Here is a 27,463-nt window from a genome sequence, read left to right as displayed (position 1 = left end):
AGAGCTTCTCTTTGTATGAATTGGCACGAGACCCCTGAATCTAGAAGAGCCAGATCACTGCCGATGGTGGGAATTCTACTGGTCACCACAAGAAGTCAGTTCCCTGCCCTCCAGTCAGACACAACTACACTGATGGTCACCACAGAGTGACCTGTACTTGACCTACTTTGGGGACATAAACTAAGATATCAAGAAGAATAAAAAGTCCAAAGTAGGATGAAAAGTAAAGGAAAATGGACACAAGAATTCCAGCCTGACCAATCATTAGTCATTTACAAAAAGCTCAGAGTACTGCTATGGGCCACCAGCATTTAATTTCCATTAGCCAGCAGGTCAGATTTTTGTAATATTTCTAGAGAGAAGGAGCATCATTAGGCTTAAAATCAGTTAGTAGCTCTTGCTATGTCTAGATCTGCAAGCTTATCTTGTTTTTCAAATTGTTTTTGATACTCCTTTTCCCTCATCTTGCCATATATATTCTAAAATTACCTTGTTAATACATACAAAACATTTTGCTGGAACTTTACTTGGGATTATATTTAACCCATAAATCAAATTGAGGGAATTGACATTGTAACAATATTTTGCAATCCATGAACATGGTATGTTTCCTTATTTACTCAAGTCCTTTTTCATTTCTTTCTTCAACATTTAGTTGTTTTCTAGAGACAGACTCTATCCACATTTTGACATATCTATAATATATTTCCTTTTTTGGTTGCTGTTTTACATAGTATTCTTTTAAATTTCAAATTTCAGTTATTCATTCATTGTTAGAAATGCAATTGACTTTTGGCCGGCGCCGCGGCTCAATAGTCTAATCCTCCTCCTAGTGGCGCCAGCACACTGGGTTCTAGCCCTGGTCAGGGCGCCGGATTCTGTCCCGGTTGCCCCTCTTCCAGGCCAGCTCTCTGCTGTGGCCCAGGAAGGCAGTGGAGGATGGCCCAAGTGCTTGGGCCCTGTACCCGCATAGGAGACCAGGAGAAGCACCTGGCTCCTGGCTTCGGATCAGCGCGGTGCACCAGCAGCAGCACGCCAGCCATGGCGGCCATTGGAAGGTGAACCAATGGTAAAAAAGGAAGACCTTTCTCTCTGTCTCTCTCACTATCCACTCTGCCTGGAAAAAAAAAAAAAAAAATATATATATATATATATGCAATTGACTTTTATACTGACTTTTTATCCTGTAGCTTTCCTAAATTCACTCATTAGTTCTGGGAGACTTCTGGTAAACTTTCTGGAATTAAAATTTATTTTGAGGCCAGTGTTGTGAACATGGTGAGTTAAGCCACCATCCTCCTGGGTGCTGGTTTGAGTCCCAGCTGCTCCACTTCTGATCCAGCTCCCTGCTAATTTGTCTGAGAAAGCAGCAAGGATAGTCCAAGTGCTTGAGCCCCTTTACCCACGTGGGAGAACAGAGAGAAGTTCCTGGCTCCTGGCTTTGGCCTGGCTGAGCCCCAGCCATTGTGGCCATTTGGGGAGTGAATCATTGGATAAAAGATCTCTCTATCTCTCCCTCTCTTTCTCTAACTCTGATTTTCAAATAAAAATTATTATTTTCAATTTTAAAAAATGGTTAAAATAAATATTTTGTTTATTTGAAAGACTGGCAGAGAGAGGCAGAGAAAGAAAGAGATCTTCCACCCACTGATTCACTTACAAGGTCAGGAGCCAGGAACTCCATCTTGATTTCCCATTGAGTGGCAGGAGCCCAAGTACTTCAGTCACCTTCAGATGCTCTCCCAGTGAATTAGCAGGAAGCTGGATTGGAAGTACGACAGCTGGGACTTGAATTCTGATATAGGATGACAGCATTGCATCAGCAGCTTCACCCACTACATCACAAACCCAACCTTAATTTTGTTGAATATTTCTTCCATAGACAAGTTTTTTAGAATTATTTATTTATTTGAAAGGCAGATTTACAGAGAGAAAAGGAGAGACACAGAGAGAGAGAGACCTTCTATCCACTGGTTTACTTCCCAAATGGCCACAACAGCTGGGGCTGGGCCAAGCCAAAGCTAGGAGCCAAGAACTCCTTCCTGGTCACCCACATGGGTGGCATGTGCCCAAGCACTTGAACCATCTTCTGCTGCCTTCCCAGGTACATCAGCAGGAAGCTGGATCAGAAGTAGAGTAGCTGGGACTTGAGCCAGAGCTCCAATATGGGATGCCGGCCTTGCAAATAGCAGCCTAGCTCACTGTGCGTTAACACTGGCCCCCTACATAGGCAATGACATTAACTGCAATAAGAGACAGTTTTGTTTATTTCTTTAAAATATAAATACCTTTAATTTCTTTTTATTGTCTTTTGGCACTATAATGTTGAATGGAACAGCTGAATTTTAGCAATCTAAACACAAAACATTAATACTACAATAATGTCTATTTGAACGTTCACATCAGAGAAGAAAAGGGTCTTAGACTTTGTCATTTGATCATTTAGTCAATGAAATACTTGCACCTCCATGATACAGTTATGAGGAAGTCAAGATAAATAAGGTTTCAATCATCCCAGTAAGTACTTTGCAATTGAGGAAAGGTAATAAGTCATGAAGAATAATTACTCAGAAAAGGAAGGTAATGAGAAGGCTGATCAGAGATAAATAGAGAAGGAATATGAGAGACTCTAGGAGAAGAAGAGTAGATAGAAATCCATCAGTAATAAGGACGTGACCTTAGGGGCTTTGAAGAAATCAGAATGGAGAAGGATGCTACACAAGGATTTGTTTGCCGATCAGTTGTGGAGACTGAAGGAGAAGGAAGAGACCAAGAGATCTTTGGGCTTTGAATGTTTCTGCTTTTGTGTGGGTAGGGAGACACACAGATTAACATTCTGGATTGGGGGTATGCACTGAAGATTCAGATGAGATGACCTAGAGGTGTTTTAAGGGACTGGACAGACTGGAGCTAAAGAGTAAAGTCAGTGCTGAATACAGAAGTGGACTTCCTTGATGATTTCTCCTTTAGTCCCAGTCCCAGACTCTGAGCCTATAAATATTTGAGGAATGGGAGTTGGCCCACCCATTGGAAGAGTGCCCACAGTTAAGGGAAGGGCAGCAAAACCAGATAAAGTGTATGATTGGAGACAGAAGGCGTCCTGCTATGCAGGTTCAAAGTCTTGAAAAACTAGAAGGAATCCTAACACCTATGTGATCGAAACAAGAATGAAAGGCCACCATGTGCACCATGTTCCTCCACTTAAACTTTACAGAGAAGGGAACCTATATGGATAATAAAATGCCCAGAGCTACCAGGAGCAGAGCTGAGCTGCAAACTCATGTCTGCCTAATAGCAGCTTGCACTTGGAGAGCATTTACCATGTGCCAGGCACTCTCTTAAATGCTTCCACCCTCACACTGAATCTCGACAAGAACTCTATGAGGTAGTTTCTATTATTACCCTCGTGGAACAGATGGGGACACAGGAGGTTCCATACATTCCCCACGGTTTCACTGATAGTAAGTGATAGAGGCACTTCTCCACTCCACTGCACTCGACTGCCCACTGCTTTTCAGCAAGGCACAGAGCTTCCCCCGCCAACGAGAGAGGCACTGTGTGCAACAACCCAGTCTTATCCGTAGCAAAGCCACAGCCTCAGAGCACCCACCGTGAGCATCCCTGGACACTCACCATATCCCCAGCACTATGCTGGCTTTCGGGAACATGCAGAGGTGTTGGACACGGACCCTGCCCTCCCGGAGCTCAGTCTGGTGGGAAACAACCTCACACATATAAGCGTAGCGTGTGCTGGGACATATGGCACTCTGGCAGCAGGTGTAAAAGATACGGCACCCAGAGAAAATGGGCAATAATTTCCTGTTCCCCTGTCAAGCTAAGTGAAAGGCAAACTAGTGCACGGTGGCTGAAAGCATTGGCTTTTGATTAAGTGTCTGAACATCGCCCTCCCCATCCGTCAGGCGCCTCCTCAGCCCCCTGCCGTGTTGCTGATGCTGCTTTCTGCAGAAGCAGAGAGAACCGGAGAGGGGCACAGCCTGGGAGTCGCACCCTAGATACTCCTCTGTTTTGTTTCGTGATTGAAGATGGCCTAGCTCATTAGGATGGAAATTAAACACAGCTCACATTACAAGGTGCATGCCAGAGAAGGTGCAGCCTTCGTCATGTGGAATTCCAGGTTTGAGATGAAGAACGCTTGGAAACCCTTAGATGCAGCTTTCGGCAAGGCAGGTGTGCGTGCTGTGTGCTTAGCAAAGTGCAACCTCAGGAAAAACTTGGAAGGGTCCGAAGTGTATTCTCCTCATTTGGGGGCCCTTTCTCCGTCTTCCCACCACTCTGCCTTGCCCCCTATATATGAGGCAGGGGGCGGGAAACTGCTTCCTCCTGCTGAATCCTCCACCTTCATCACAGAGCATGTCAGTGACCAGAATGGAGAAGGATGTGGGGCTTTTCCCCCTGCATTGGCCGGTTCCTGGACCTCTGTCCAGGGAACATGGTACAGATCTCCACAGGTTTCACACTCAGTCCCACAAAACCGCCCTCCTCTCCTAATGCCAAGCACAAGCTGCACGTCTCCAGGTTACCCACAACGTAGTTGTGAAGTGGTTGAATGATTGAACCATGTGGAAATGACTTGTAAAGGAAGTGTGGTGGAAGAGGTGAGGCACTTCTTGCTACGCCATCAGAGCCCCTGGGCTGGCAGATCCGCTCCTCTGCCCTCGCTGGGTAGAGAGAGACACGCCTCCTTCTTCAAGCAGGTAGACAAGGCCCTTGAGGAGCCCTGGATTGGACACCTTGGAGTCAAGATACTTACATCCTAAGAGAGGATAGCAGCAGCAGGCCTGAGTTTGGAAGTAAATCCATTAACTCCCCAAGAAATAGTTTTAATTTACCAAATTAAACACGTAGGAAACTCTAGTCACCAACACTAGCAACTACATCATACACATTTTGAATAGTTACAGCAGGGTGCTGTATATTTCATTTTGCTTTTGGAAACTTTTCAGGATTGTCTTTCCTTTAAGTTTAGAAAAGGTGCTTGCAAACTCATGTTGCTTTGGGGCAGGTGGATGCACCCAATGGCATTTTTAAAGCAACTTCTACCTTTCATCTACATCTGGAGTTTGTAACACAGGAACCCCTATGGCAGCCCTAGTAAAGCCTAGAGATTCTTTTTCAGAAAAAGAGTTTTTAAATACATAACATAAAATACACAGGTTTCTAATTAAATTGAAGTATACTTCAAAGTATTCATACTTCAAAGTGTTTGAAAGCCTAATTTGTGACATACACTTCTTTATTAATGAATTAAGTAACAAGTTATAAGAGTGGGTTAAAAACCCTCATGCCCAAGTGACTGTGAGAGTCAATGGTGAGTGTACATTACTTCTGGAGATCTCTGAAGCAAAAAATAGAAAAATTTTTGTGAGAGGCCACGTTGCATGTAATGTGAACACCTCTGTGGTTTCCCGCCTGTGCTCACCACTGAAGAAGATGCCAATGCAGGAGCAGGTGCATGCTACAGCAGTCAAGATGCTGCCCGGGACACCTGCACTCCTCTGCACACGGAGCGCCTCGCTTCCAGACCCGACCCTGCCCCCCGGGACACCTGCACTCCACTGCACACGGAGCGCCTCGCTTCCAGACCCGACCCTGCCCCCCGGGACACCTGCACTCCACTGCACACGGAGCGCCTCGCTTCCAGACCCGACTCTGCCCCCACATCCAGCTTCCTGCTGGTGGGTGTCCTCGGGGAAAGAGGGTGAAGGCTTAAGTAGTTGGGTCACTGCCACGCCCATGAGAGAGCCGGATGGAACTCCCAGCTCCAAGCTTCAGTCAACCCCGTGAAGCCCACACTGTACACATTTTAGGAGTGAATCAGCTCCCAGTTCCGAATGAAGAAGGGCATCGGCTCATCTCTGCTGAGACTCTCGGGGCAGATGGCATCACAGAGGTGAGAGGGAGACATCGCAAGACTAGACAGGAAATTGTGACAAGACTAGACAGGAAATCACAGCCCTGGGAGGAGCTTATGTCTTCCCACTAGGCCCCACCTCTTAAAGCTCCCTCTCTATCAACCCTGCCACACTGCGGATGAAGCCTCCCATGGAGCCCTGGGAGAACAAACCGCATCCAAACCAAACAAGCAGAAAAAAACAGATTTATTAAACACTGAAATGTGCTAGAATTGGTGCTATATTTATATTCTCATGCTTGATCTCCAAGAAAAAAAGAATGATGGACTGTGTTATTATCTCCATTTCTGAGTGATGAAAGGGTCTCAAGAGATTAAGCAAATGGCCCAAGGTCACACCACTCCTACATCTCCCTCTCCCCTGGCCTGCCTGTCCTGGCTCTGCATCCACAGCATGAGATAGAAATGGCTGCAATCCTGTGTAGCAATTCGTCAGCAGTTCCCATGCAGCTTCACATGAGGGCATCTCCATCCTCCTTGTACTTGATCTCTCAGCGCCCTTCAACACTGCTGCCCTCCTAATCCCTGTGCAAACAGTCTTCACTTTTGGCTTCTAAGTGGACACTGGCCTGGTCTCCTCCTCCATCTTTGCTGCTCCCTCTCAATTTCTGTAGCTGCTGTAGTGTTGCCTCCATTACTCAGAGTGCTGGAGCTCCTCCAGGCCTGTCCTTGGCCCTCTTTTCTAGCTGCACACTGTCTCCCTCGGCAACTGACATAGCCCAGGGTGCCCCCTACCCCCAAATGTAGAGAAACCCTGCTTGTATTCCGAGATGCTGGCTAATATGAGTTCTCATGGGTGTGTCAATCCTATGTGGCCACAGCCGAGTCACAGCCCTTCTATGTCAACAGTAAACCCTACTTCAGTGACAAGCATGCTGCTTCATCTGGTTGCCCAAGTCAGAAGCTTGAGAAAGGTCCATTCCTCCTTCTCATTCACCCTCATCTTCCAACACTAAGTCCCAGAATTTTACCTGCCAAGAATGCCTGGAGTCTTCCCAGTTTCTCTCTATTGCACTAAATCCAATGTCAAGGTGCCATCCTGTCTTATCAGGATTCCTAACTCACCTCCTAGCTCCTCTGCTTGTCTGCTTTAAGCCTGTTTCCCTTGCTTCATTTTTTTGGTTTTCCAGTTCTCCTTCATATTAACACCAAAATCCTCATTGGCTCTGGCTCCAAGAGCCCCTACCAGACACTTCTGGAGTCCTTCTACCCATTGCTCTCTCCTCTTCCACTGCCCTGAAAGTCTTTCTGTTCTCAGTCACCCATGACTCTTGCTGTCTCTGAGCCTTTGCACACACACTGTTCACTCTGCCGGCACTGCTGGTCCCTACTCTCTTCACTAAGTTAATTCCTGCTCCTCTTTTGGATCTCAGTTTCTTTAAATTTATTTAAAAAGCAGAGTTACAAAGAGGAAGAAGAGAGAGAGAGAGAGAGAGCGCGCGCTTCCATCCGCTGATTCATTCTCCACATGGCCACAACAGCAGGGGATAGGCAGGCCAAAGCCAGGATCCAGGAGCTTCATCTGGGTTTTCCACGTGGGTACATGGGCCCAAGCACTTGGGCCATCTTCTGCTGCTTTCTCAGGAACAATAGCAGGGAGTTGGATTGGAAGTAGAGCAACTGGACCTTGAACTGGCACCCATATGGGATGCCAGCATCACAGGTAGAGGCTTCACTTGCAATGCCACAATATGGGTCCCTGAATCTCATTTCAAATGTCACTTCCTGGGGCTGGCACTGTGGTATAGTAGGCAAAGCTGCCGCCTGCAGTGCCAGCATCCTATATGGGCACCAGTTCAAGTCTAAGCTGCTCCAGTTCTGATCCAGCTCTGCTATGGCCTGGGAAAGCAGTGGTGGATGGCCCAAGTGCTTGGGCCCCTGCACCCACATGGGCAACTCAGAAGAAGCTCTAAGCTCCTGGCTTCAGATCGGCCAACTCCATTCCTTGCAGCCATTTGGAGAGTGAACCAGTGGATGGGAGCTCTCTCTCCCTTTCTTTCTGCTTCTGCCTCTGTATAACTCTGCCTTTCAAATAAGTAAATAAATCTTTAAAAATAAAAAAAGATAAGAAGAAAAAGAAGGCCTTAAAAAAAAAGTCACTTCCCTAGACATGCTTTTGCTAATCACCCAGTCTAAGTCAACTTCATCCATGTCCCAATTTTACACTTCGATTATACTCTCCATTTGTTTGGCATTATAATCATTCAAATAAAAATATGAGGCAAATAAAATTTAATGGGGTTTCACTGAGCAAAGGACAGTTTGTGAATCAGGCAGCCCTCAAAACTAGAAGAGGGATCTAGGCGGCTCTATTCCACAACATAGGTAGGTAGTGTTTCTAGATAGAACATAGAAATGAAGACCAGAGACAGCTTGCTCTGTCACAGCTTAGTGTTAGCCTTACCTGAACATGGTCATTGGCTGGCAGCCTGTGATTGACTGATGAAGCTTAGCTGTGGTGGTTGCTACAAAAGTGTGCTCCTAAGTTAGGGTTTATGTAATGTTAGATTGCAATTCATTACATAAGGACTCAAAGTACAGAGGCATCCTCAAGCCAAATTTAGTTTAATTTAGCATAATGAAATAATTCATTATTTACTATCTATCTCCCCTCCTATGACAGAAGATGTATAACAGCAACAGCCATCTGCCGCTTCCATCCTGCATGCCTAGCCCAAGGCTTGGCACATCACTGAAATTTGGTACATTCTTCTTGAATTAAATTAATTATAAGAAAGTCTCTGTTTATCTAGACTTTTCTAGAGTGTACAGGTCAACAGATGATTTTGTAAGTTCAAAGAAAATAAATAAGAACTTAATCTTTTAACTCAAAGAATCTGAAAAGAATCCTATTCTACTTTGTTGCTGCTTGAGTAAAAATAAGAATCAAAGTTTCCTTACGCCATGTGTCAATGTCTGTCATTAAAATACTTGGCTAAATCGTTTATGCACCTGGTGGTTTCCAAATGCGTCATTATACACCCCACAAGGAGGTTAGTGCCCACGCAAGAAAATGTTCTTACCATGTATAGTCATCTTCATGGTTGTCAAAATGGATGTCCTTGTGCAGCCATCCGAACTAGCTGGCTGGGGCTGGCGCTGTGGCACAGCGGGTAACGCCACTGACTGCAGCGCTAACATCCCATAGGAGCACTGGTTCAAGTCCCTGCTGCTCCAATTCTGATCCAGCTCCCTGCTAATGCTCCTGGGAAAGCAGCAAAAGATGGCCCAAGTACTTGGGCCCCTGTACCCAGGTGGGAGACCTGGAAGAAGCCCCTGGCTCCTGGCTTCAGATCGGCCCAGCTCCGGCTATTGTGGTTATTTGAGGAGTAAACCAGCAGATGGAAGACCTCTCTCTCTCTCTCTCTCTCTCTGCCTCTGCTTCTCTGTAACTCTGCCTTTCAAATAAATAAATTTAAAAAAAAAAACCTAGCTTGCTGGCAAATGAATGTTTGATTTGGATTTTTAAAGAAAGGTTAAATGCACTTTTCTCTTTGTAAAAACCATCCTGGACCCCAAGTTTGACAAATAACTTCCTGGGAAGTCATGACATACAGTGTTAGTAGAGTGTGATATAAGGGAACCACAAAAGGGCCCAAGTAGGGTGAGATGGCAAATGATGTCATGATCTGACCACGTGACAACCAGGTCAGACCCACATTGATTCTGTCAGCCTCACCGGGCCACTGGGGTGCCTTAAATATGCATTCAGTCCATCCCTGCTGTGTCAGCCTTTAAATCAGGGATCTCCCCCATCCATGTAATATGCTTTTTTTTTTCTTGGTCAAATGCAAGGTGCATATTTTAGCTAGTTACTCCTCTCTTCCCAGCGTTTCAAGCTGTGAATAATGTCTAAGACACACACACATTCAGAAGCAAGCCATTTAAAACAACACATGTGGGCTGCTAATCACCTGCTTTTTAGCCTCTTTGACTTGTCAAGGAGCTGTGACCATAAGAATGGCACGTGATACTCTGCCCAAGTGACACTTGATTTCAGTTTTCACAACTCCATTATTGCCTTAAGAGCAAAAGGAACCTGTTGGATGCTGCACAAAATGACTAGGAATTACACTGACTGCCTCTGCCTGGAACGAACCATTGCCCTCCAATAAGGTCAGCCATGTGCCCTCAGAGGAAACAGACAGCTGTCAGAAAGGAGAGGCACAACCTTTGAGTTCTCCTGGCAATTCTGTCTTGATGCTTTAAGCATGAGGATTTCCAAAATTTGACTGACAAAACTAAGTGTCCTGTGCCCCCATCCTGATGTCATTCACTTCTAATATTAGCAGCAGAGCAGTTCAGGTTCACCCGAGAAAGAGGAGCTTTTATTTTGAGTGGAACAGGAGCAGATACTAAAAATGAACATGATGAAACTTCTTTCTGGTGCATCTGACACAGATAAAATAGGTGAACCTGTGCAGTGAAACTATTTTGAATCAAATGGAAAAGGAGTTCAATCTATTTGAAAATTTGAGATGCTTACAGAAGTTTTAGGAAGCCTCACTCATGTGAACACTGAGGAATTAAGAAATAAAGTGAAATTATATGAAATTGTTTGGTTGCTCTTTGTAATATAAGATCATGAGGTGTTTGTAAAATTTCCTATGTGTGAGATGAGGGCCCCAAAGTCTTTAATGCCAGGATGATTGGTTAACTTAATCATTATTTAGTGTGATAGTCACACAGACTACTGAATAATGTATTTCAGACTCATTAGATCAAATGTGTCAAGTGCATGGTATCTTCAAAAAGTTCACTAAAAGTGCATGTTAAGAAAAAAATGAATTTCAAAATGTTTTTTCCCAAAGAAACCTTTTATTTGAGGAATATAAATTTCATAAGTACAACTTCAGGAATAATGTGATTCTTCCCACCACACCCACCCTCCCACCACACTCCTACCCCTCCTCCTCCCTCTCTCATCCCAGTCCCATTCTCCATTAAGATTCAATTTCAATTAACTTTGTAGACAGAACACCATCTCTATACTAAGTAAAGATTTCAACAATTTGCACACACAAACACACACACACAAAAAAAAACTTTTACAGTTAACAACTTTTACACTTAACTCACAATACAACTCATTAAGCACAGAGGTCCTACATGGGAAGTTAGTGCACAGTGACTCTTGTTTATTTAACAACACTCTTGGGTATGACATCAGTGACCACCTGAGGCTCTTGACATGAGCTGCCAAGCCTTTTGAATCCACAAACTGTCAGTATTTAGATAAGGCCATAAGCAAAATGAAAGTTCTATCCTCACTTCAGAGAAAAGTGCATCTTTTGATGGCCACTTCTTTCTGCTTGGGTCTCATTCACAGAGATCTTTCATGCAGAACATTTTTTGCCATAGTGTCTTGGATTTCCATGCCCAAAATATTTTTCATGGGCTTTTTAGCCAGACCAGGATGCTTTAAGGGCTGATTCTGAGGTCAGAGTGCTACTTACAGTGATTGTCTATGAATCTGCTCTGTGGACTATTTTCCATATTGAAACATTCTCTTATTTATAATTCTATCTATTATTATCACCAGACACTTGATCTTATGTATATGATCACTTTAACACTTATTCATATCTATGTGTTCACTTTAACACTTAATATGATCACCTTAACACTTAAGATGACATTTTTACTATCCAGCTTAATTGGATTTGTGGTCCCATGGCAAGCTTTTAAACTGTACCCTTAGAAGTAAGTCCGTAGGAATGTATGCAGAACTATACAGCTTTAGAGTTACAAACTTCCTCCTCCTTCTCTTATTCATACTCTTATTTTTTACTGAGATCTGTTTTCAATTGACTTTATACACATATGATTAACACTATGTTAAGTAAAGAGTTCAATAGTATGAAGAAAACAAAACAAAACAAAAAAGAACTGTTCCTCAACAGTCAAGACAAGGACTGTTCAAGTCATTGCTTCTCAAAGTGTCAATTACACTTCTACAAATTTCCTTTTAGGTGTTCTATTAGTCATCACAGATAAGGGAGAACATATGGTATTTGTCCCTTTGGGGCTGGCTTATTTCACTAAGTATAATGTTTTCCAGATTCATCCATTTTGTTGCAAATGACCAGATTTTCCTTTTTATTTTTTTACCTTTGTGTAGTATTTCATAGTGTTCATATCTTATAATTTCTTTAATCAGTCTTTGGTTGATGGGCATTTAGCTTGATTCCATGTCTTAGCTATTGTGAACTGAGCTGCAAAAACATGGTGTGCAGATAACTCTTTTATTTACTGATCTCATTTCCCTCAGTTAAATTCCCAGGAGTGGGATGGCTGGGTCATATGGTAGGTCTTTACTTAGATTTCTGAGGTATCTCCATACCGTCTTTCTGAGGTACCTCCATACTGGCTTTCCCAGTTTACATTCCCACCAACAATGGATTAGGGTACCTTTTTCCCCACATCCTCACCAGCATTTGTAGTTTGTTGATTTCTGTATGAAAGCCATTCTAACTGGGGTGAGGTGAAATATTATTGTGGTTTTGATTTGCATTTCCTTGATGGCTAGTGATCCTGAACAGTTTTTTATGTGTCTGTTGGCCATTTGGATTTCCTCTTTTAAAAAATTCCTGTTTATGGGACCTGGCACTGTGGCTCACTTGTTAATCCTCTGCCTGAGGCATCAGCATCCCATATGGGCACCAGGTTCTAGTCCTGGTTGCTCTTCTTCCAGCCCAGCTCTCTGCTGTGGCCTGGGAAGGCAGTGGAGGATGGCCCAGGTGCTTGGGCCCTGCACCCGCATGGGAGACCCAGAAGAAGCTCTAAGCTCTTGGCTTCAGATCGGCGTAGCTCCGGCTGTAGCGGCCATTTTGGGGGGTGAACCAATGGAAGGAATACCTTTCTCTCTGTCTCTCTGTCTCTCTCTCTCCCTCTCACTGTCTACAACTCTACCTGTCAAATAAAAAAATTTTTAAAAAGAAAAATGCCTATTTAAGTCCTTTGCCCATTTCCTAACAGGGTTGTATGTTTTGTTGTGGAGTTTCTTGATCTCTTTATATATTCTGGTTATTAATTCTTTATCGGATGCATAGTTTGCAAATAATTTCTCCCATTCTGTCAGTTGCCTCTTCACTTTCCTGACTGTTTCTTTTGCATTACAGAAGCTTCTCAATTTGATGTAATCCCATTTGTTAATTTTGGCTTTGATTGCCTGTTCTTTTGGGGTCTTTTCCAAGAACTCTTTTCCTGTGCCAATGTCTTGTAGAGTTTCCCCAATGTTCTCTAATAATTTGATGGTGATGAGTCATAGATTTAGTTCTTCAATCCATTTTGAGTGGGTTTTTGTATAAGGTGTAAGATAGGGATCTTGCTTCATACTTCTGCATGTGAAAATCCAGTTTTCCCAGCACCATTTGCTGAAGAGACTGTCCTTGCTCCAGGGATTGGTTTTAGCTCCTTGGTCAAATATAAGTTGGGTGGAGATGCTTGCATTGATTTTTGGTGTTTCTATTCTATTCCATTGGTCTATCTGTTTTTTACCAGTACCAGGCTATTTTGCATATAACTGCCTTGTTATACCATTTTCCCCAACTCTTCCCTGAGACTGCACTCTCCCTTCAAAATCTTTTTGCACCAAAAGAAACACCACTTAATTCTATTTTTCCACAAAGTGTTGAAGTGCCTGTGTATTTGGGTTGCTATTATTCAAAAGAGGGTACAGGGATCAGAGTAGCTGGACAATTGCCACTTCTGCATTCAGTATTCTGAGGCTAGAGAAGGAGGCAGGAGGAGGCAGATGGCCCATTTGGAATCACAGAAATAGTGTTGACATTCCATGCTTAGGATTGAAGGTAGTTAGTTCCTTCTACCATCTCCATCTGAAAAGTGAGTGGCCCATCATGTGCTGAGAGAGCTCTAAATGGTTCAGGTCTCACAAAGAGACTTACCTGCATGAGGTAAAAGTAGTACACTGATACATCTTTCATGTCAGAAAGGTACATTGCCTAGAAATTGCCACCTGCGGTTGGGTATTTGGCCCAGCAGTTAAGCTGCCAGTTGGGATGCTCGCATTCCAGAACAAAGTGCCCAGGTTCAAATCTCAGCTCCCCTCCCAATTCCAGCTTCTTGCTAATGTGTTTCCTTGGAGGCAGCAGGTGATGCAATGACTGAAGTAGTCGAGTTCCTGCTGTGTGGGAGACCCAGATTGAGTTCCCTGCTGCTGGCTTTGGCCTGACCCAGTCCCAGATGTTGCAGGTGTGGAGAGAATCAGCACATGGGAAGCCTCTCTCTCTCTCTCCCTCTCTCTCTCTCTCCCTCTCTCTCTCTCTTTGTCACTCGGCCTCTCAAATAAAAAGTGATCACCTAAATTTGGTAGCCGTTCCTTCTAGACAAAGAAGATACTTAGAGAAGTCGTTAAAGAAATTGAAGAGTTACTGGAAATAAAGACGCCAAGACTCAAAGTTTGGGACCCATCCCCAATGTATCAAATATTTGTCTGTAGTCAAACTTTTCTTACACTTTAAAGTTTTCTAAGCCTTTTGTTCCAGGATAGCTGCCCTGGGTGCTTAAACAGGAGGGGCAAGAACATGGACTATGTTTAGTACTTGCTACTTTGCAGTTTGTTTTTGCTGACAGTTCCCAAGTTCAGTCTTCCCAACCCATAGCTGAGTGACTGTTATCTTGCTAAGTCAGTGTCATAAGGAAAACAGGGCCCATGTCTCCACTTGGTGCTGAGGTGCTGCTCAGTAAGTGTCCGGTGACATATCCTTGCTGATTTGAGTTTGTTAGAAGACTCTCTGGGCTGCAAAGCCTTCAGTCATGCTCTGCACGGTGTTCTGCACCAAGTCTCCCTCCCTGTGATTCTCAGGATCACTGCAAGAAGTGAAAACTGCACAAAAACCTTCCTCTAGATCCCTTTCTCCATGACACCCATAAAGTTGAGGAAGCCCCTGGCGTGTGCTCCCAGCGATCTGCCTGGTAGTACCCACACTGCTGTTCTATAAGCAAACGTTTGCTTTCCTGGGTTGTTTGTTGCACTCCAGGCTTCTTGAGGGCAGGGAATTGTGCCTTGTTGCTCTCTGTGCCCTCATACATTGTCTAGAACATGGTGACCTCTCATTAAATACTTCCTGATTCATCACTGTTGAATGTGTCCACCTGGAAGACTAAGTTCTTCATGTACAAATGAATATGTGTGTGTGTGTATGTGTGTATAGTTATTATTATCTGCTTTGTTGGTCTGGTTTCACTTTAGTCTTTGTTATTATCCCTAGTCCTGGTTCATTTTCCTTCCATTGCTGTAGCAGAATACCTGAGACTGGGTAATTTATGAAAGAAAAGAGGTTTATTTTGATGATTTATTTATTTATTTATTTTGAAGATTTATTTTATTTATTTCAAAAGTAGAGTTACAGAGAGAGAGAGAGCGAGAGAGAGAACAATAGAGAGAAAACTTCCATTCACTGGTTCACTCCCCAAATGGCCATAATGGCTGGGGCTGGACAAGGCCTAAGCCAGGCACTTTATTCCAGTCTCACACATAGGTAGCAGGGGCCTATGCACTTGGGCCATCCTCTGCTGTTTTTTCAGATTCATTAGTAGGGTGCTGAATTGGAAGTGGAGCAATCAGGACTGGAACCAGCATCAATATGGGTTGCCAGCATCACAGCCTGAGGCTTAACCTGTTACACCACAACACTAGCTCCTATTTATTAATTTTGAAAGTCAGAGTTACAGAGAGGGAGAGAGAGAGAGAGAGAGAGAGAGAGAGAGAGAGATCTTCCATCTGTTGGTTCACTCCCAAAATGGCCACAACAGTCAATGCTGGGCCATGCTGAAGCCAGGAGCTTCATCTGGGTCTCCCACATGGGTATGGGGGCCCAAACACTTGGGCCATCTTCCTCTGCTTTCCCAGATGCATTAGCCGAGAGCTGGATCAGAAGTTGAACAGCCAGTCCACAAACCAGCACCCATATGGGTTGCTGGCCTCTCAGGGCAAGACTCTTACCTGCTACACACAGCACCAGTTACAAAAAGAGGTCTATTTTGACTCATGGTTTTGCAGGCTGGAAAGTGCAAGATAAAGCAGCCATCTGGTGAGGGGCTCATGCTGTGCCATAGCAGGATGGAATCATGTGCTGGAACTATATGTGAGTGCATGAGGGGAGGTCCCAGGCTTGCTGTGTAACAAACCCTCTTGCCAGAACTAATCCAATCTCTCAAGAAAGTTATTAATCCATTCGTGAGGGAGAAGTCCCCATGACCAACTTACCTCACAGCACCTTTACACTGGCAATCAAATGTCAATGTGAGTTTGGGCAGGGACAAAACACATCCTAACTGTAGTATCCCTGGTATACAGCTTTTGCTCTAGATTCCTGTCCTTCAAAATCAGTAGGCTGTTAGACTGCAAAGAAAGGTCTGGTCGCACCTACTAGGACTTTCTCAGACTACTAGAAGAACAATTTCTTATGAATATTATTTTCACGGGAGAGAGCCATCTATTTTTCTTCTATTTAGTAGTTCAAAATATTTCTCACATGCACTTTATGCAATGGTTTTCTTCCAGCTGGACAAATCTAATTCACATGGGAAAATTCAACATACATCTATGAAAGGGTTAGAAGGGTCAAAAAGCACCAGATATCATTACATCTTGCACTCCTGTACTATGCAACACTTTCTACATTTATATATTATTTTTATTTATTTGAAAGGTTTAGAGAGAGACAGAGAGAGCAAGAGATCTGCAGATTCACTCCTCAAACGCCTGCAACAGTCAGGGCTGGGTAACATCAAAACCAGGAGCTGGGAACTCAATTAGGGTTTCCCACATGGGTGAAAGGCAGCCAAGTACTTGTGCCATCACCTGCCACCTCTCGGGATACACATTAGCAGGAAGCTGGAATCAGAAGCAGAGCCAGGGCTCAAATTCAGTCACTCCAATATGGATCCCGACTAGTATCTTACCACTGTATAAAATGTCCATCCTACTGTACAACACTTAACTATGTCTCACTATGTTCTGCCCCCAATAAGTCATTCTAGATGAATGACACAGGCATCAACAGCCCATCTTACTAATGAAGAAATTGAATCCCAGAAAAAAGGAGCAAATTCCCCAGGGTCACCCAGCTAGCTGTAAAAATGGGTCACAACTTCAGTCTTTGAACTTCATGCAAAATGATGCACTTAAATTTTTTTTTCAAATTTATTTATTTTCATTTTATCTGAAAGGCAGAGAGACGGAGAGAAATTTTCCATCTGATGGTTCATTCCCCCAGATGCCTACAATAACCAGGGCTGGACGAGGCCAAAACCGGTCTGATCAGTCTGAGTGCCTAGTGTCAGTGACAGAGGCCCAAGTACTTGAACCATCACCTGCTGCCTCCCAGGATCCCCATCAGCAGGAAGCTGGATGGGAAGTGAAGTAGCTGGGACTCAAATCAGGCACACCGATTTAGGATGCAAGAATCTCAGGAAGCAACTTAGCCCACTCCACATGATGCACTTTTGGCTGCATTGCCAAATTAACTGTGCTGCTTAGATGTAATTTTCTTGACAATAATAATAAACAGAAGAAAGAAATATGTTGCAAAAGTAGGAATACTGATCATTAGCCCTAATGAAGTCCAAACTAATGATGAATCAAGGGAGAAGCTGAAGAAGCAGAGCTGTGGCACTGGTGGAAAATTTTGTTCTTGTTCATTCATTTGGGGTGGAAATAGGAAGGGAAATTGTAAATTGCAACATGTCTGATCAGAGAGTAAGGGTCACCCGTCTCTTTAATGTCACAGTCACTTCAGCTTCCTTTCCTCTCCTTGGACCCCTACACTAATCCTTTCAAGTCTCCTTGCTCTCATTTGGGACTCCCTATACTAATTTGATGAGACCTCATTAGTCTCAGAATTTGGTTTCTCCTCTGACAGCTGTTGGTCAGAAGACAGAAAAGTAGGTTGCGCCTGGATCTCCAAAGAGAAAGATTTATAGGCAAATGAATATGAGAATTCATACTTCCATCTCTATTTAAAAACCAGAATTGTGCTGTTTTTCCTTTGTAAAATTTTGGGGATGAAACAAAGAATTTGAGGGAAGAAAAGAAGACTCAATTTAAAAGGACCTTCCTACAGTAATTTTATATTGCCTTGTATAGAAAAGAATTAGAATATAGTTAAGCTAACCTAAAGGATAGCTCTACTGTATTTATTCTTCTAACAATCCCCATCACTAGGAAAAAAAAAAAAAAAAAGCTCTTTTTTTTAGAAGTGAATAGGTCAGGGGCTGGAGCTGTGGCGAAGTGGGTTAACTCCCTAGCCTGAAGCGCCAGCATCCCATATGGGCTCCGGTTCAAGACCCGGCTGCTCCTCTTCCGATCCAGCTCTCTGCTATGGCCTGGGAAAACAGTAGAAGGTGGCCCAAGTCCTTGGCCCCTGCACCCAAGACGTTTCCCAAGACCAGAAGCCTGTCACAGCAGCTTTGCCTCTGCCACTGCTCTTGTCAAGAATTAAGCCACCGGAAATGAGATACCACAGACATAGTCAGATATGCAGAGTCTCACCAGGAAGCAATAACCATGTGTTGCTTTATTTTTGTTCTAGGAATCTTGGGAAATCAGGACTCAGAGTTTCGTGCTTGGGTCTTGGTAAGTACTTGTGGGGTAACTCATGTGGGGATGGACTGCAACAGAGGGGACTGGGGAGGGGCCAGTGACTGCTTGTGATACAGGTGGGGCTTCCATCCCAGATGAGGAGACTTCCTAGTCAGCCCTGCCCCACTTCTGCTTCTGAGTCTTTTCCACCTGCATGGCTCTCTTCCACTCTAAACCCCAGGAACCATTGTGTTTAGGGTGCTTTATGGGGGCCCTTCATACAGAAAGGAAGTGATTCTAAAAGAACTCAGGTGTCACGCCCACTAAGGAATGGAAAGGACCTCATGGCATGGACTTACATTGCTCATCTCACCCCTCTCTTAAGTCCCCTGAACTTTTAACGGCCTTATTTTACCTTTGCCTAATTTACTCACTTATTTTTCTATACGGTTATGCACTTTACATACTTTTATAACCTGCTTTAAATTCTTGGAGGGCAAAGTGAGATAGGTACACATTAATATACACTAATAAATAAAAATTGTTGTTTTCCCAGAAAATGTGAGTGTTTAAAGAGGAATAAGTAGAGATGGCTGTTCTAACAGCACAAGGATGAATCTGAAATGATGAAACCTGAGTGTCAGACTTGAGGAGGCATGAGGCTTCCATCTCCCAGGTGTGGGAAAAGGCGCTCATCACCATAGACCTCTTCCTGTGACCTAAAGGAATCTTGAGCAGAATGGTGACTGAGGAACTAGTGAGAAGTGGTCAGATTTCAACTTGCTTTGGAGGTAGACAATGAAGACTTTTCTGTTAGATTCTATGTTGGCTTTGAGAGAAAAGAGAAAAATCAAAGCTACATTTTGAGTTTGTTGTCTGACTTCAGAAAGAATGGGCTTGCCAATAAATGAGAGGTGGAAGAATGATGGAAGAAAGTCTTAGGAATGAAGAAGATTAGGAGGTTGATTTTGGACATATAGAGATATCTATTAGACATCCAAAAAGGTTGTCATATGGGCAAGTGGATATACGAACCTAGAGTGTAGAAGAGCAGTCTTGGCTAGATATGTAACTTGTGAACATTCCACATGTAAATGCTGTTTAAGCCACAACAGTGGATGGAACACCAAGAGAATATGTATAGATAGTATAGGAAGCAGAAGCACATGGACTGAGACCCAGGAAATGCAGCATGAAGAAATTAGAGAACTGAGTAAGCAAACAAAACTAAAAATAAGCGGTCACTGTGGTGGAAGAGGAATCAGGAGAGAATGGAGTCCCAGAATCCAAGTGAAGAAAACATTAAGAAGAGAATGGAGTGATGAACCTAGTCCATTACTGCTCAGATCAAGCAAGACAAGGGCCGAGAACTGACTAGGTAGATACATGAAGGTCATTGATGACTTTGAAATGACCCATTTGGTGTAGTGGTAGGACCTAAAGCAATGAGAACAAACTCAAGAGAGAATGGAAGCCGGCGCCACAACTCACTAGGCTAATCCTCCACCTGCGGCACCGGCATACCGAGTTCTAGTCCCGGTCGGGGCGCCGGATTCTGTCCCGGTTGCCCCTCTTCCAGGCCAGCTCTCTGCTGTGGCCAGGGAGTGCAGTGGAGGATGGCCCAAGTGCTTGGGCCCTGCACCCCATGGGAGACCAGGAGCAAGCACCTGGCTCCTGGCTTCAGATGGCTGTAGCAGCCATTTGGGGGGTGAAAAGAAAACAGCTATGGGCCGCTTTTCTGATAACAACTGCTATAAAGAGAAGCAGAGAAATGGAACATAATTGGAAGGGCAAGTGCAGTCAGAAAGGATGCCTTCACACATGGAAGAAATGGTAGCTTGTTTATACGCTAATGGGGAAATCACTGTGAGAACAGAGTTGATGCAGGAGAAGGAAAGAGGAGGACATCTGGAATGATTTCTCAAGATCACAAAATGTTGATATGAAAGAAGGAAGAGTCTGGGTTTTGAGGCTAGTAGGGGATTGATGGGGTGATGATTGGTATTTAAGATATTTTTATTTATTTATTTGAAAGGAAAAGGAAAAGAGAGAGAGAGAGAGGATCTTTATCTACTGGCTCACTCACCAGATGGCAGGGAGCTGAATTGGAAGCAGAGCTCTGATATAGATATGGGATGCCAGCTTAATCCACAGTGCCACAGCACCAGCCCCGATGGGGTGCTTGTGATGTCCATAGCTCATAGAAGCTCTCTTCTACTGCTTCTGTATTCTCAGTGGAAATCAGAAGCTAGGTTGTTGGCTGTGAGTGAAACCGGAGAGAGGCTGTTGAAAGGTTGAGGAGAGAAGACATGTAGAAGAGCAAAAGACTGAATCAACCAGGAATGCACACAGCATTGAGGACCTGCTGGAGATCAGTGCTGGTAAATTTGCGGTGAAACCGCCCCCATGGCTGTGTGTTTTTCCTCCGCAGTGCAGCTGTGCAGGATCAGGTGCAGTTTTCAGAAGATAAGGGGAGGCCAAAAACCTGTGGGTTTATGAAAGGTGGATATTAGAATAGTGGACCTTGGGATTTCACTGATTAGGGAGGAAAATGAGGACTATAGCCTAGGAAATGAACCAGGAGCTAGTATGAGGAACTTGAGGGACAGGGAAAAGCAGGCAGGTTAAGTGAATCGTACAACCCAGGTGAAGCAAAGCAGAGTTGGAGTAAAAGCATTAGAGAAAGTAAGTTGGAAGGGCAAGAAGTGGTGACTGGAAAGAGAAATGTTTAAAAGAGGTTATGCAGGCTAATCCTCCGCCTTGCGGCGCCAGCACACTGGGTTCTAGTCCCGGTCGGGGCTCCGGATTCTGTCCCGGTTGCCCCTCTTCCAGGCCAGCTCTCTGCTGTGGCCAGGGAGTGCAGTGGAGGATGGCCCAAGTCCTTGGGCCCTGCACCCGCATGGGAGACCAGGAGAAGCACCTGGCTCCTGGCTTCGGATAAGCGCGGTGCGCCGGCCGCAGCGCGCCAGCCACGGCAGCCATTGGAGGGTGAACCAACGGCAAAGGAAGACCTTTCTCTCTGTCTCTCTCTCACTGTCCACTCTGCCTGTCAAAAAAAATAAAAATAAAATAAAATAAAAGAGGTTACTGAAGGGCCCAGTCCCGGGCGGTGACAAAGCCTAAGGGATGCCCATTGGGAGAGGGTGGCTGAGGGTGTGTTTTAGACAAGACCAGCAGAGGAGAGTTTGAGCAACTGGAAAATGAAGGTTAGGGAAGGATCATCTTCAAGGTCATTAAAAATATGGCAAAGCTACTATTAGAGAGAGCGACAGTGAGCCAGCGGCTGAGTCTGAAAGAGGAGAGGGAAGGACGAGGGGTGGAAGAGTAACTGTAAGAGGGGGACCTGATGAGGTGAGATTCCAAGCTGCTGTGTGTGAGAGCAGGTACTGCAAAGACGCTGTAGGTTCTGCCTAAAGATCTGACTCGGGAGGTGAAGGTGGATTTTGTTCACCATAAATCCAAAGGAAGTTCCATTTGTTTAATATATGGAAAGACCCTGGAGATTCATGATCAGAGACAGTCTGATCTTAGTTTTTTTGAGAATGGGCTTTATGGAAAATAATTATTTAGTATCCATCATTGAAAAAACCACTTAGAAATATAAATTAAGAAATAAGTGAAAAATCATTGATCAATTATCTCCAAAATGCTATCTATGGTGGGAAATAGTTCATCAGTCAGTACATAGAAAACTCAACCCAAAGTCCTTGACACTGTAGCAATTCAGGTGCCCCTGGAGTACCACTGAGAAATGAGTCTCTAGAGCACAGGCTGCAATTTTTTAAAAAATTAAACATGTGGTGCCGTCACTGTGGCATAGTGGGTAAAGCTGCTGCCTCCAGTGCCGGCATCCCATATGGGCGCTGGTTCGACCCGGCTGCTCCACTTCCAATCCAGCTCTCTGTTATGACCTGGGAAACAGTAGAAGATGGCCCAAGTCCTTGTGCCCCTGCACCCGCGTGGAAGACCCAGGAGAGGCTCCTGGCTCCTGGCTTCAGATCAGTGCAGTTCCAACCATTGCAGCCAACTGGGGAGTGAACCAGCGGATGGAAGACCTCTCTCTGCCTCTGCCTCTGCCTCTGCCTCTCTGTAACTCTGCCTTTCAAATAATAATAAAAAAAAAAAAAACTTTAAAAAAACAACTCAACATGTGTAAGCTGCAGGCATTTTCATAAACTTTGAAACAGGCTTGATTTAGGAGCAAGTTTGAGCTTCAAGCTTTTCTGAGAACCTGAACACTTGTGATAAGACACTGTGGGAAAAATGGGAGGAAACAAGGAGTTCCTGTGGCTGACTGGCTTCATTCAAAACAGGTAACAAAGCCTGACAGCTTGAATAAGCACTCTTGGAGAACTTTGCTGAGCTGCCTCTGTAAGGCAGAGGAGACAAAGATTCACACAATGGAATAATGTACCCGCCTTAGATAATTTGTCAGGCTCCACAGACCCCAGCTGTCAAATCCAGGTGGAGCTGGATTACTGTTGTCGGCTTATGGTGTCAGCTCGGTCATGGCCTCATGTTCAACTGAGGCTTTAGAAAGTCAGTATTAAAACTTCTAAGCAACCAAAAGACCACAGCTGTCTTTTATTGAAGTGCTCGAAAGGTCACAGTTAAAGCTTGCAATCCTGACTTCCCTGCTCTAGCAGAAAAGGAGTGACCGGGAATGTCTTGCCTGGCCAAACTTCCTCTGGATAAATTAAAAGCACGTGTAAACAGGAGAAGACAGGTGAAATAACTCGGAGATGACCTGATGCTACGCCTGCAGGAGCACAGCTCTGCCCAGGAGAGAAATATTAGTGGCCAATCTGACCTTGGCTCGCCCGACCTGAGAATGTACTGCTGTCAAGACCAGAAGCAAACAGACTAGTGAGAAAGGAGTAAGCCCACCACTGGTTTCAGAAATCTATACAGAAGGGTAGGGGGCACTTCAGAAAAGTTCACGGGAAAGAGAATTAAAAGATAAGCTTGGCGGCCGGCGCTGTGGCTCAACAGGCTAATCCTCCGCCTTGCGGCGCCGGCACACCGGGTTCTAGTCCCGGTCGGGGTGCCGGATTCTGTCCCAGTTGCCCCTCTTCCAGGCCAGCTCTCTGCTGTGGCCAGGGAGTGCAGTGGAGGATGGCCCAAGTCCTTGGGCCCTGCACCCCATGGGAGACCAGGAGAAGCACCTGGCTCCTGCCTTCGGATCAGCGCCGTGCGCCAGCTGTGGCGGCCATTGGAGGGTGAACCAACGGCAAAAGGAAGACCTTTCTCTCTGTCTCTCTCTCTCTCACTGTCCACTCTGCCTGTCAAAAAATAAATAAATAAATAAATAAAAGATAAGCTTGGGGCCAGCTCTGTGGCATACTGCAGTGCTAGCCTGCAGTGCTAGCATCCCATATGGGTACCAGTTCGAGTTCTTGCTACTCCACTTTGGATCCAGCTCTCTGCTATGGCCTGGGAAAGCAGTAGAAGACAGCCAAAGTCCTTGGGCCCCTGTGGGAGACCTGGAAGAAGCTCCTGGCTCCTGGCTTTAGATTGGAGCAGCTCCGGCTGTTGAAGCTATTTGGGGAGTAAACCAGCGGATGCAAGACCTTTCTCTCTCTCTCTGGCTCTCCTTCTCTCTCTCTGTAATTTTTTCAAATAAATAAATAAATCTTTTTTAAAGATAATCTTATTTTGGTGCAAAAAAAATTGAAATTCATGCATATTTTGTGATATTCATACTCCATGAACTTTTTGAAGACCCCTGTGTGCATGGACTTAAATTTTTTTGCACCAAAATAAACTTGGCTTTTAATTCCATTTTTCTGGAACTTTTTGTAGTATTGCCAAATCGCCTATTATAGAATCATGCAGGAGAGTTTTTCTGCCCTAAAAATTCCTTTATATATTCATCCATCTCTCCCCCCAGCTTCTTTAAACCATTGATCAGACTGTCTCCATTTGCTTTACCTTTTCTAGAAAGTCATGTAGTTGGACTTCTATTGTATATAGCATTTTCAGATTGGCTGCTTTGGCTTAATGATATGTTTTTAAATTCCCTCTACATCTTTTCATGACTTGATAGCTCATTTCTTTTTAGTGCTTTGTATTACATTTCTTTGCCAAGAAAAAAAATTTTAATCTTGCTTTAACTTGTTAAGAGTCATTGAAAAATGTAGATCAGGGCCGGTGCCGTGGCTCAATAGGCTAACCCTCCGCCTGTGGCGCCAGCACCCCGGGTTCTAGTCCCGGTTGCTCCTCTTCCAGTCCAGCTCTCTGTTGTGGCCCGGAAGTGCAGTGGAGGATGGCCCAAGTCCTTGGGCCCTGCACCTGCATGGGAGACCAGGAGAAGCACCTGGCTCCTGGCTTCAGATCATCGTGGTGCACCAGCTGCAGCACACTGGCTGCAGCGGCCATTAGAGGGTGAACCAACGGAAAAGGAAGACCTTTCTCTGTCTCTCTCTCTCACTGTCCACTCTGCCTATAAAAAAAATGTAGATCAGGAGTAGGATATAATCTAATGTGTTAGAATTATTTCCTGGCAGCAATGTGATGGCTAGATTTGAGAGGACAGGGTTGAGATTGGGAGACAGGAAAATTACGAGTTGATGATGAGACTTAGTATGAAAGATGTGCAGGAAGGAGGTGCTTATTTAGGAAGAAGAATAAACAGGACCAGTGACCTTGGAGTATGGAATGGGAGGTCTTTCTGGATGGAGGAAAGTGCCCACACTCCTAGATTGGGCATGGGGATGGATGGGCTGACATCTCAGGGTTAAGAAACGTAGGATGGAGGATGCAGGAGCATCTTGAGGACTGGTAACCAGAGAGCCATGGCCTTCCGGCTTTAGATGTCTGAGAACAAGGGGAGGGCTAGAGGGAACTCAGGGGTTGGAGAGGCAGAACCAGAGCTTCCAACAATGGTGAGCCCATGGTTGTTGCTGAGGTCTCCAAGAAATACATACACAAGAACTTCCAATCGTGGTGAACCCATGATTGTCACTGAGGTCACCTGGAGATAACAGAGGACTGAGACGCTAGGACAGGTTGAGGACACCCTACTTGCGGAGTCAGCCAGACTATAGGCTCTCTGAGAGCAGGGACTGCCTATTTTGTGTACAGCCCTGTTGTACCCTTAGCAGATCACAGCATATGGCAAGCAGATGGTGCTCCTAAATATTTGTTGAATGGAGGGGGGATAGATGGATCAGTTGCTGAGGAATGACACAAAGCCCACTGGGCAATAGTGAGGATCTAGCTGAAGTCCAGCTGAGGTCCAGCCAGCCCAGTCTTTGGCTTTCCCCAGCAGCATAACGATGAAGAAACACAGATAGAGGTGGAGGTAGAAAGAGGGATCAAGGAGTCTACTCTATACACAGTGACATGGAGTCCGGCTGGGTTGGGGCCCAGGGCTGTTCGGACAGGGCTGTTGTTCCTGCGATTACAAAGGTGCAATGGTGATGATACAGTGGGCAGCTCTCTTATGGGTGCTTAAAAGGTGCTGAGTTTACCTTGCACCATTCATTCTGCAATGGATGTGCTTCTTGGCAGACAGGATGCCTGCAAGCAAAATGGCATGCCATGGGTAGTTCTATGTGTCAACCTGATGGGCCATAGGGTACCTAGACATTTGCTCAAACACATTCTGGGTTTGCATTTCGAGAAGAGATTAATGTGTGAACCTGTAGACTGAACAAAAGCAGGCTGCCCTCCCTAATGTGGGTGGTCCTTGTCCATGCAGTTGAAGGCAGGGGACTCCTCCTGCCTGGATGCTTTAAATTGGGACATTGGTCTTTTCCAGCCTTCAGATGCAAACTGATCCATGAGCTCCTCTTAAGCCTCAAGTCTGCCGGTTTTCAGGCTACAACTGTACCATCAGCTCCCCTCAAGGTCTCTAGCTTGCCAACTGCAGATCTTAAAATTTCTTAGCTTCCCTAACTGTGTGAGCCAATTCCTTATAGTAAATCTCTCTTCCTCTTTCTCTGTCTCTCTGATACACACACACACACACACACACATACACACACACTATTGGTTCTGGCTTTTTTTTTTTTTTTCAGAGAATCCAACTAACCTAGACAAGGAATTTTGCTGATTTTTTTTTCCGCATCACACAAGTGTATATGGCACAGTGAGCAGTCAGGAATGGGTGCAGAATGACCTAAGACATGGGAAGCTATGAAGGCTAGGTGGTCACTTACTCTTTTTCCAGCTGAGCACATATTGAGCCCAGCATACAATACCATCATCCCACATGGAATTCTCCTGGCTGTTCAGGCTCTCGGGGGCATTGTATGCTGCATTCCCAGACACGGTCTGATGTGGATCTAAGCACAAAGTAGAGAAAGAGCAGTCCATGCCTTTGAGATGCCGGTTCACATAAACCTCCAGGCACTGCAAACTGACTCCACCCCCATGTTCTGTGTTCTTTATCCCAGCCCTATCATGCCTCACCCTTGAAGGAATATCATTTGTCTCCCTAGAGAATCTACCCTGGGACTCCCAAAGTGGTTCCCCTCAACTCTGGTTTCCATTGGAATTACCTGTGTGGCTTTGAGAAACACAGACACCTGTCTGCACCCAGACTGCCGAGGGAGGCACCCACACACAACCGTTCTCAGAGGCCACACTCCCTGTTCTGCTGCAGTGTTGAGATTGGAACCCATCATCTGAACCAGAGAGGAGGGAGGTGGCGAAATGCATGGTTCTGGTGTCTGGTGAGCAGGTGCCAGCGGCCACCATTCTTCTCTGCTTGGTGGTTGGTGGTTGCCCCAGGGCAAGCACCTGGAGCTGGCCTGAGGCACTTCTTCCTGATCTGGAGCCTCAAAAAAGGAGACTGCTCAACACAGAGCTTCTCTGGAACCAAAGTCCCGTTGAGTTGTGCTTCCCTGCCATTCAGCCACGGCCATCCGGACCTCGGTCTTGCCTGATGCCTTCCCCAAGTGGGGAGCCCGTTGGAGCAAAAATAGTGAATCTCAAGAATAAACTTTGTGGGCTTCTCTGTGATGCTTTGCATATGTGCA

The 27,463-nt window shown here is 44.9% G+C and overlaps 1 protein-coding gene across 3 annotated transcripts in view; it reads left to right on the top strand.

The window, feature by feature from the left end:
• Window positions 1-27,463, top strand: part of KCNAB1 (potassium voltage-gated channel subfamily A regulatory beta subunit 1) — a 452,219-nt gene that overhangs the window by 317,496 nt on the left and 107,260 nt on the right. For all 3 annotated transcript variants that reach the window (XM_008266198.5, XM_051858804.3, NM_001170956.1), the window contains 1 exon segment: window positions 18,490-18,533. In XM_008266198.5, coding sequence (XP_008264420.1) covers window positions 18,490-18,533 — 44 coding nt within the window.

The sequence above is a fragment of the Oryctolagus cuniculus genome, chromosome 4 (genome assembly GCF_051225735.1).
Source record: "Oryctolagus cuniculus isolate XC-2025 breed Fujian yellow rabbit chromosome 4, ASM5122573v1, whole genome shotgun sequence".
Taxonomy (NCBI): Eukaryota; Metazoa; Chordata; class Mammalia; order Lagomorpha; family Leporidae; genus Oryctolagus; species Oryctolagus cuniculus.
This window is presented reverse-complemented; position numbering and strand designations above follow the sequence as displayed.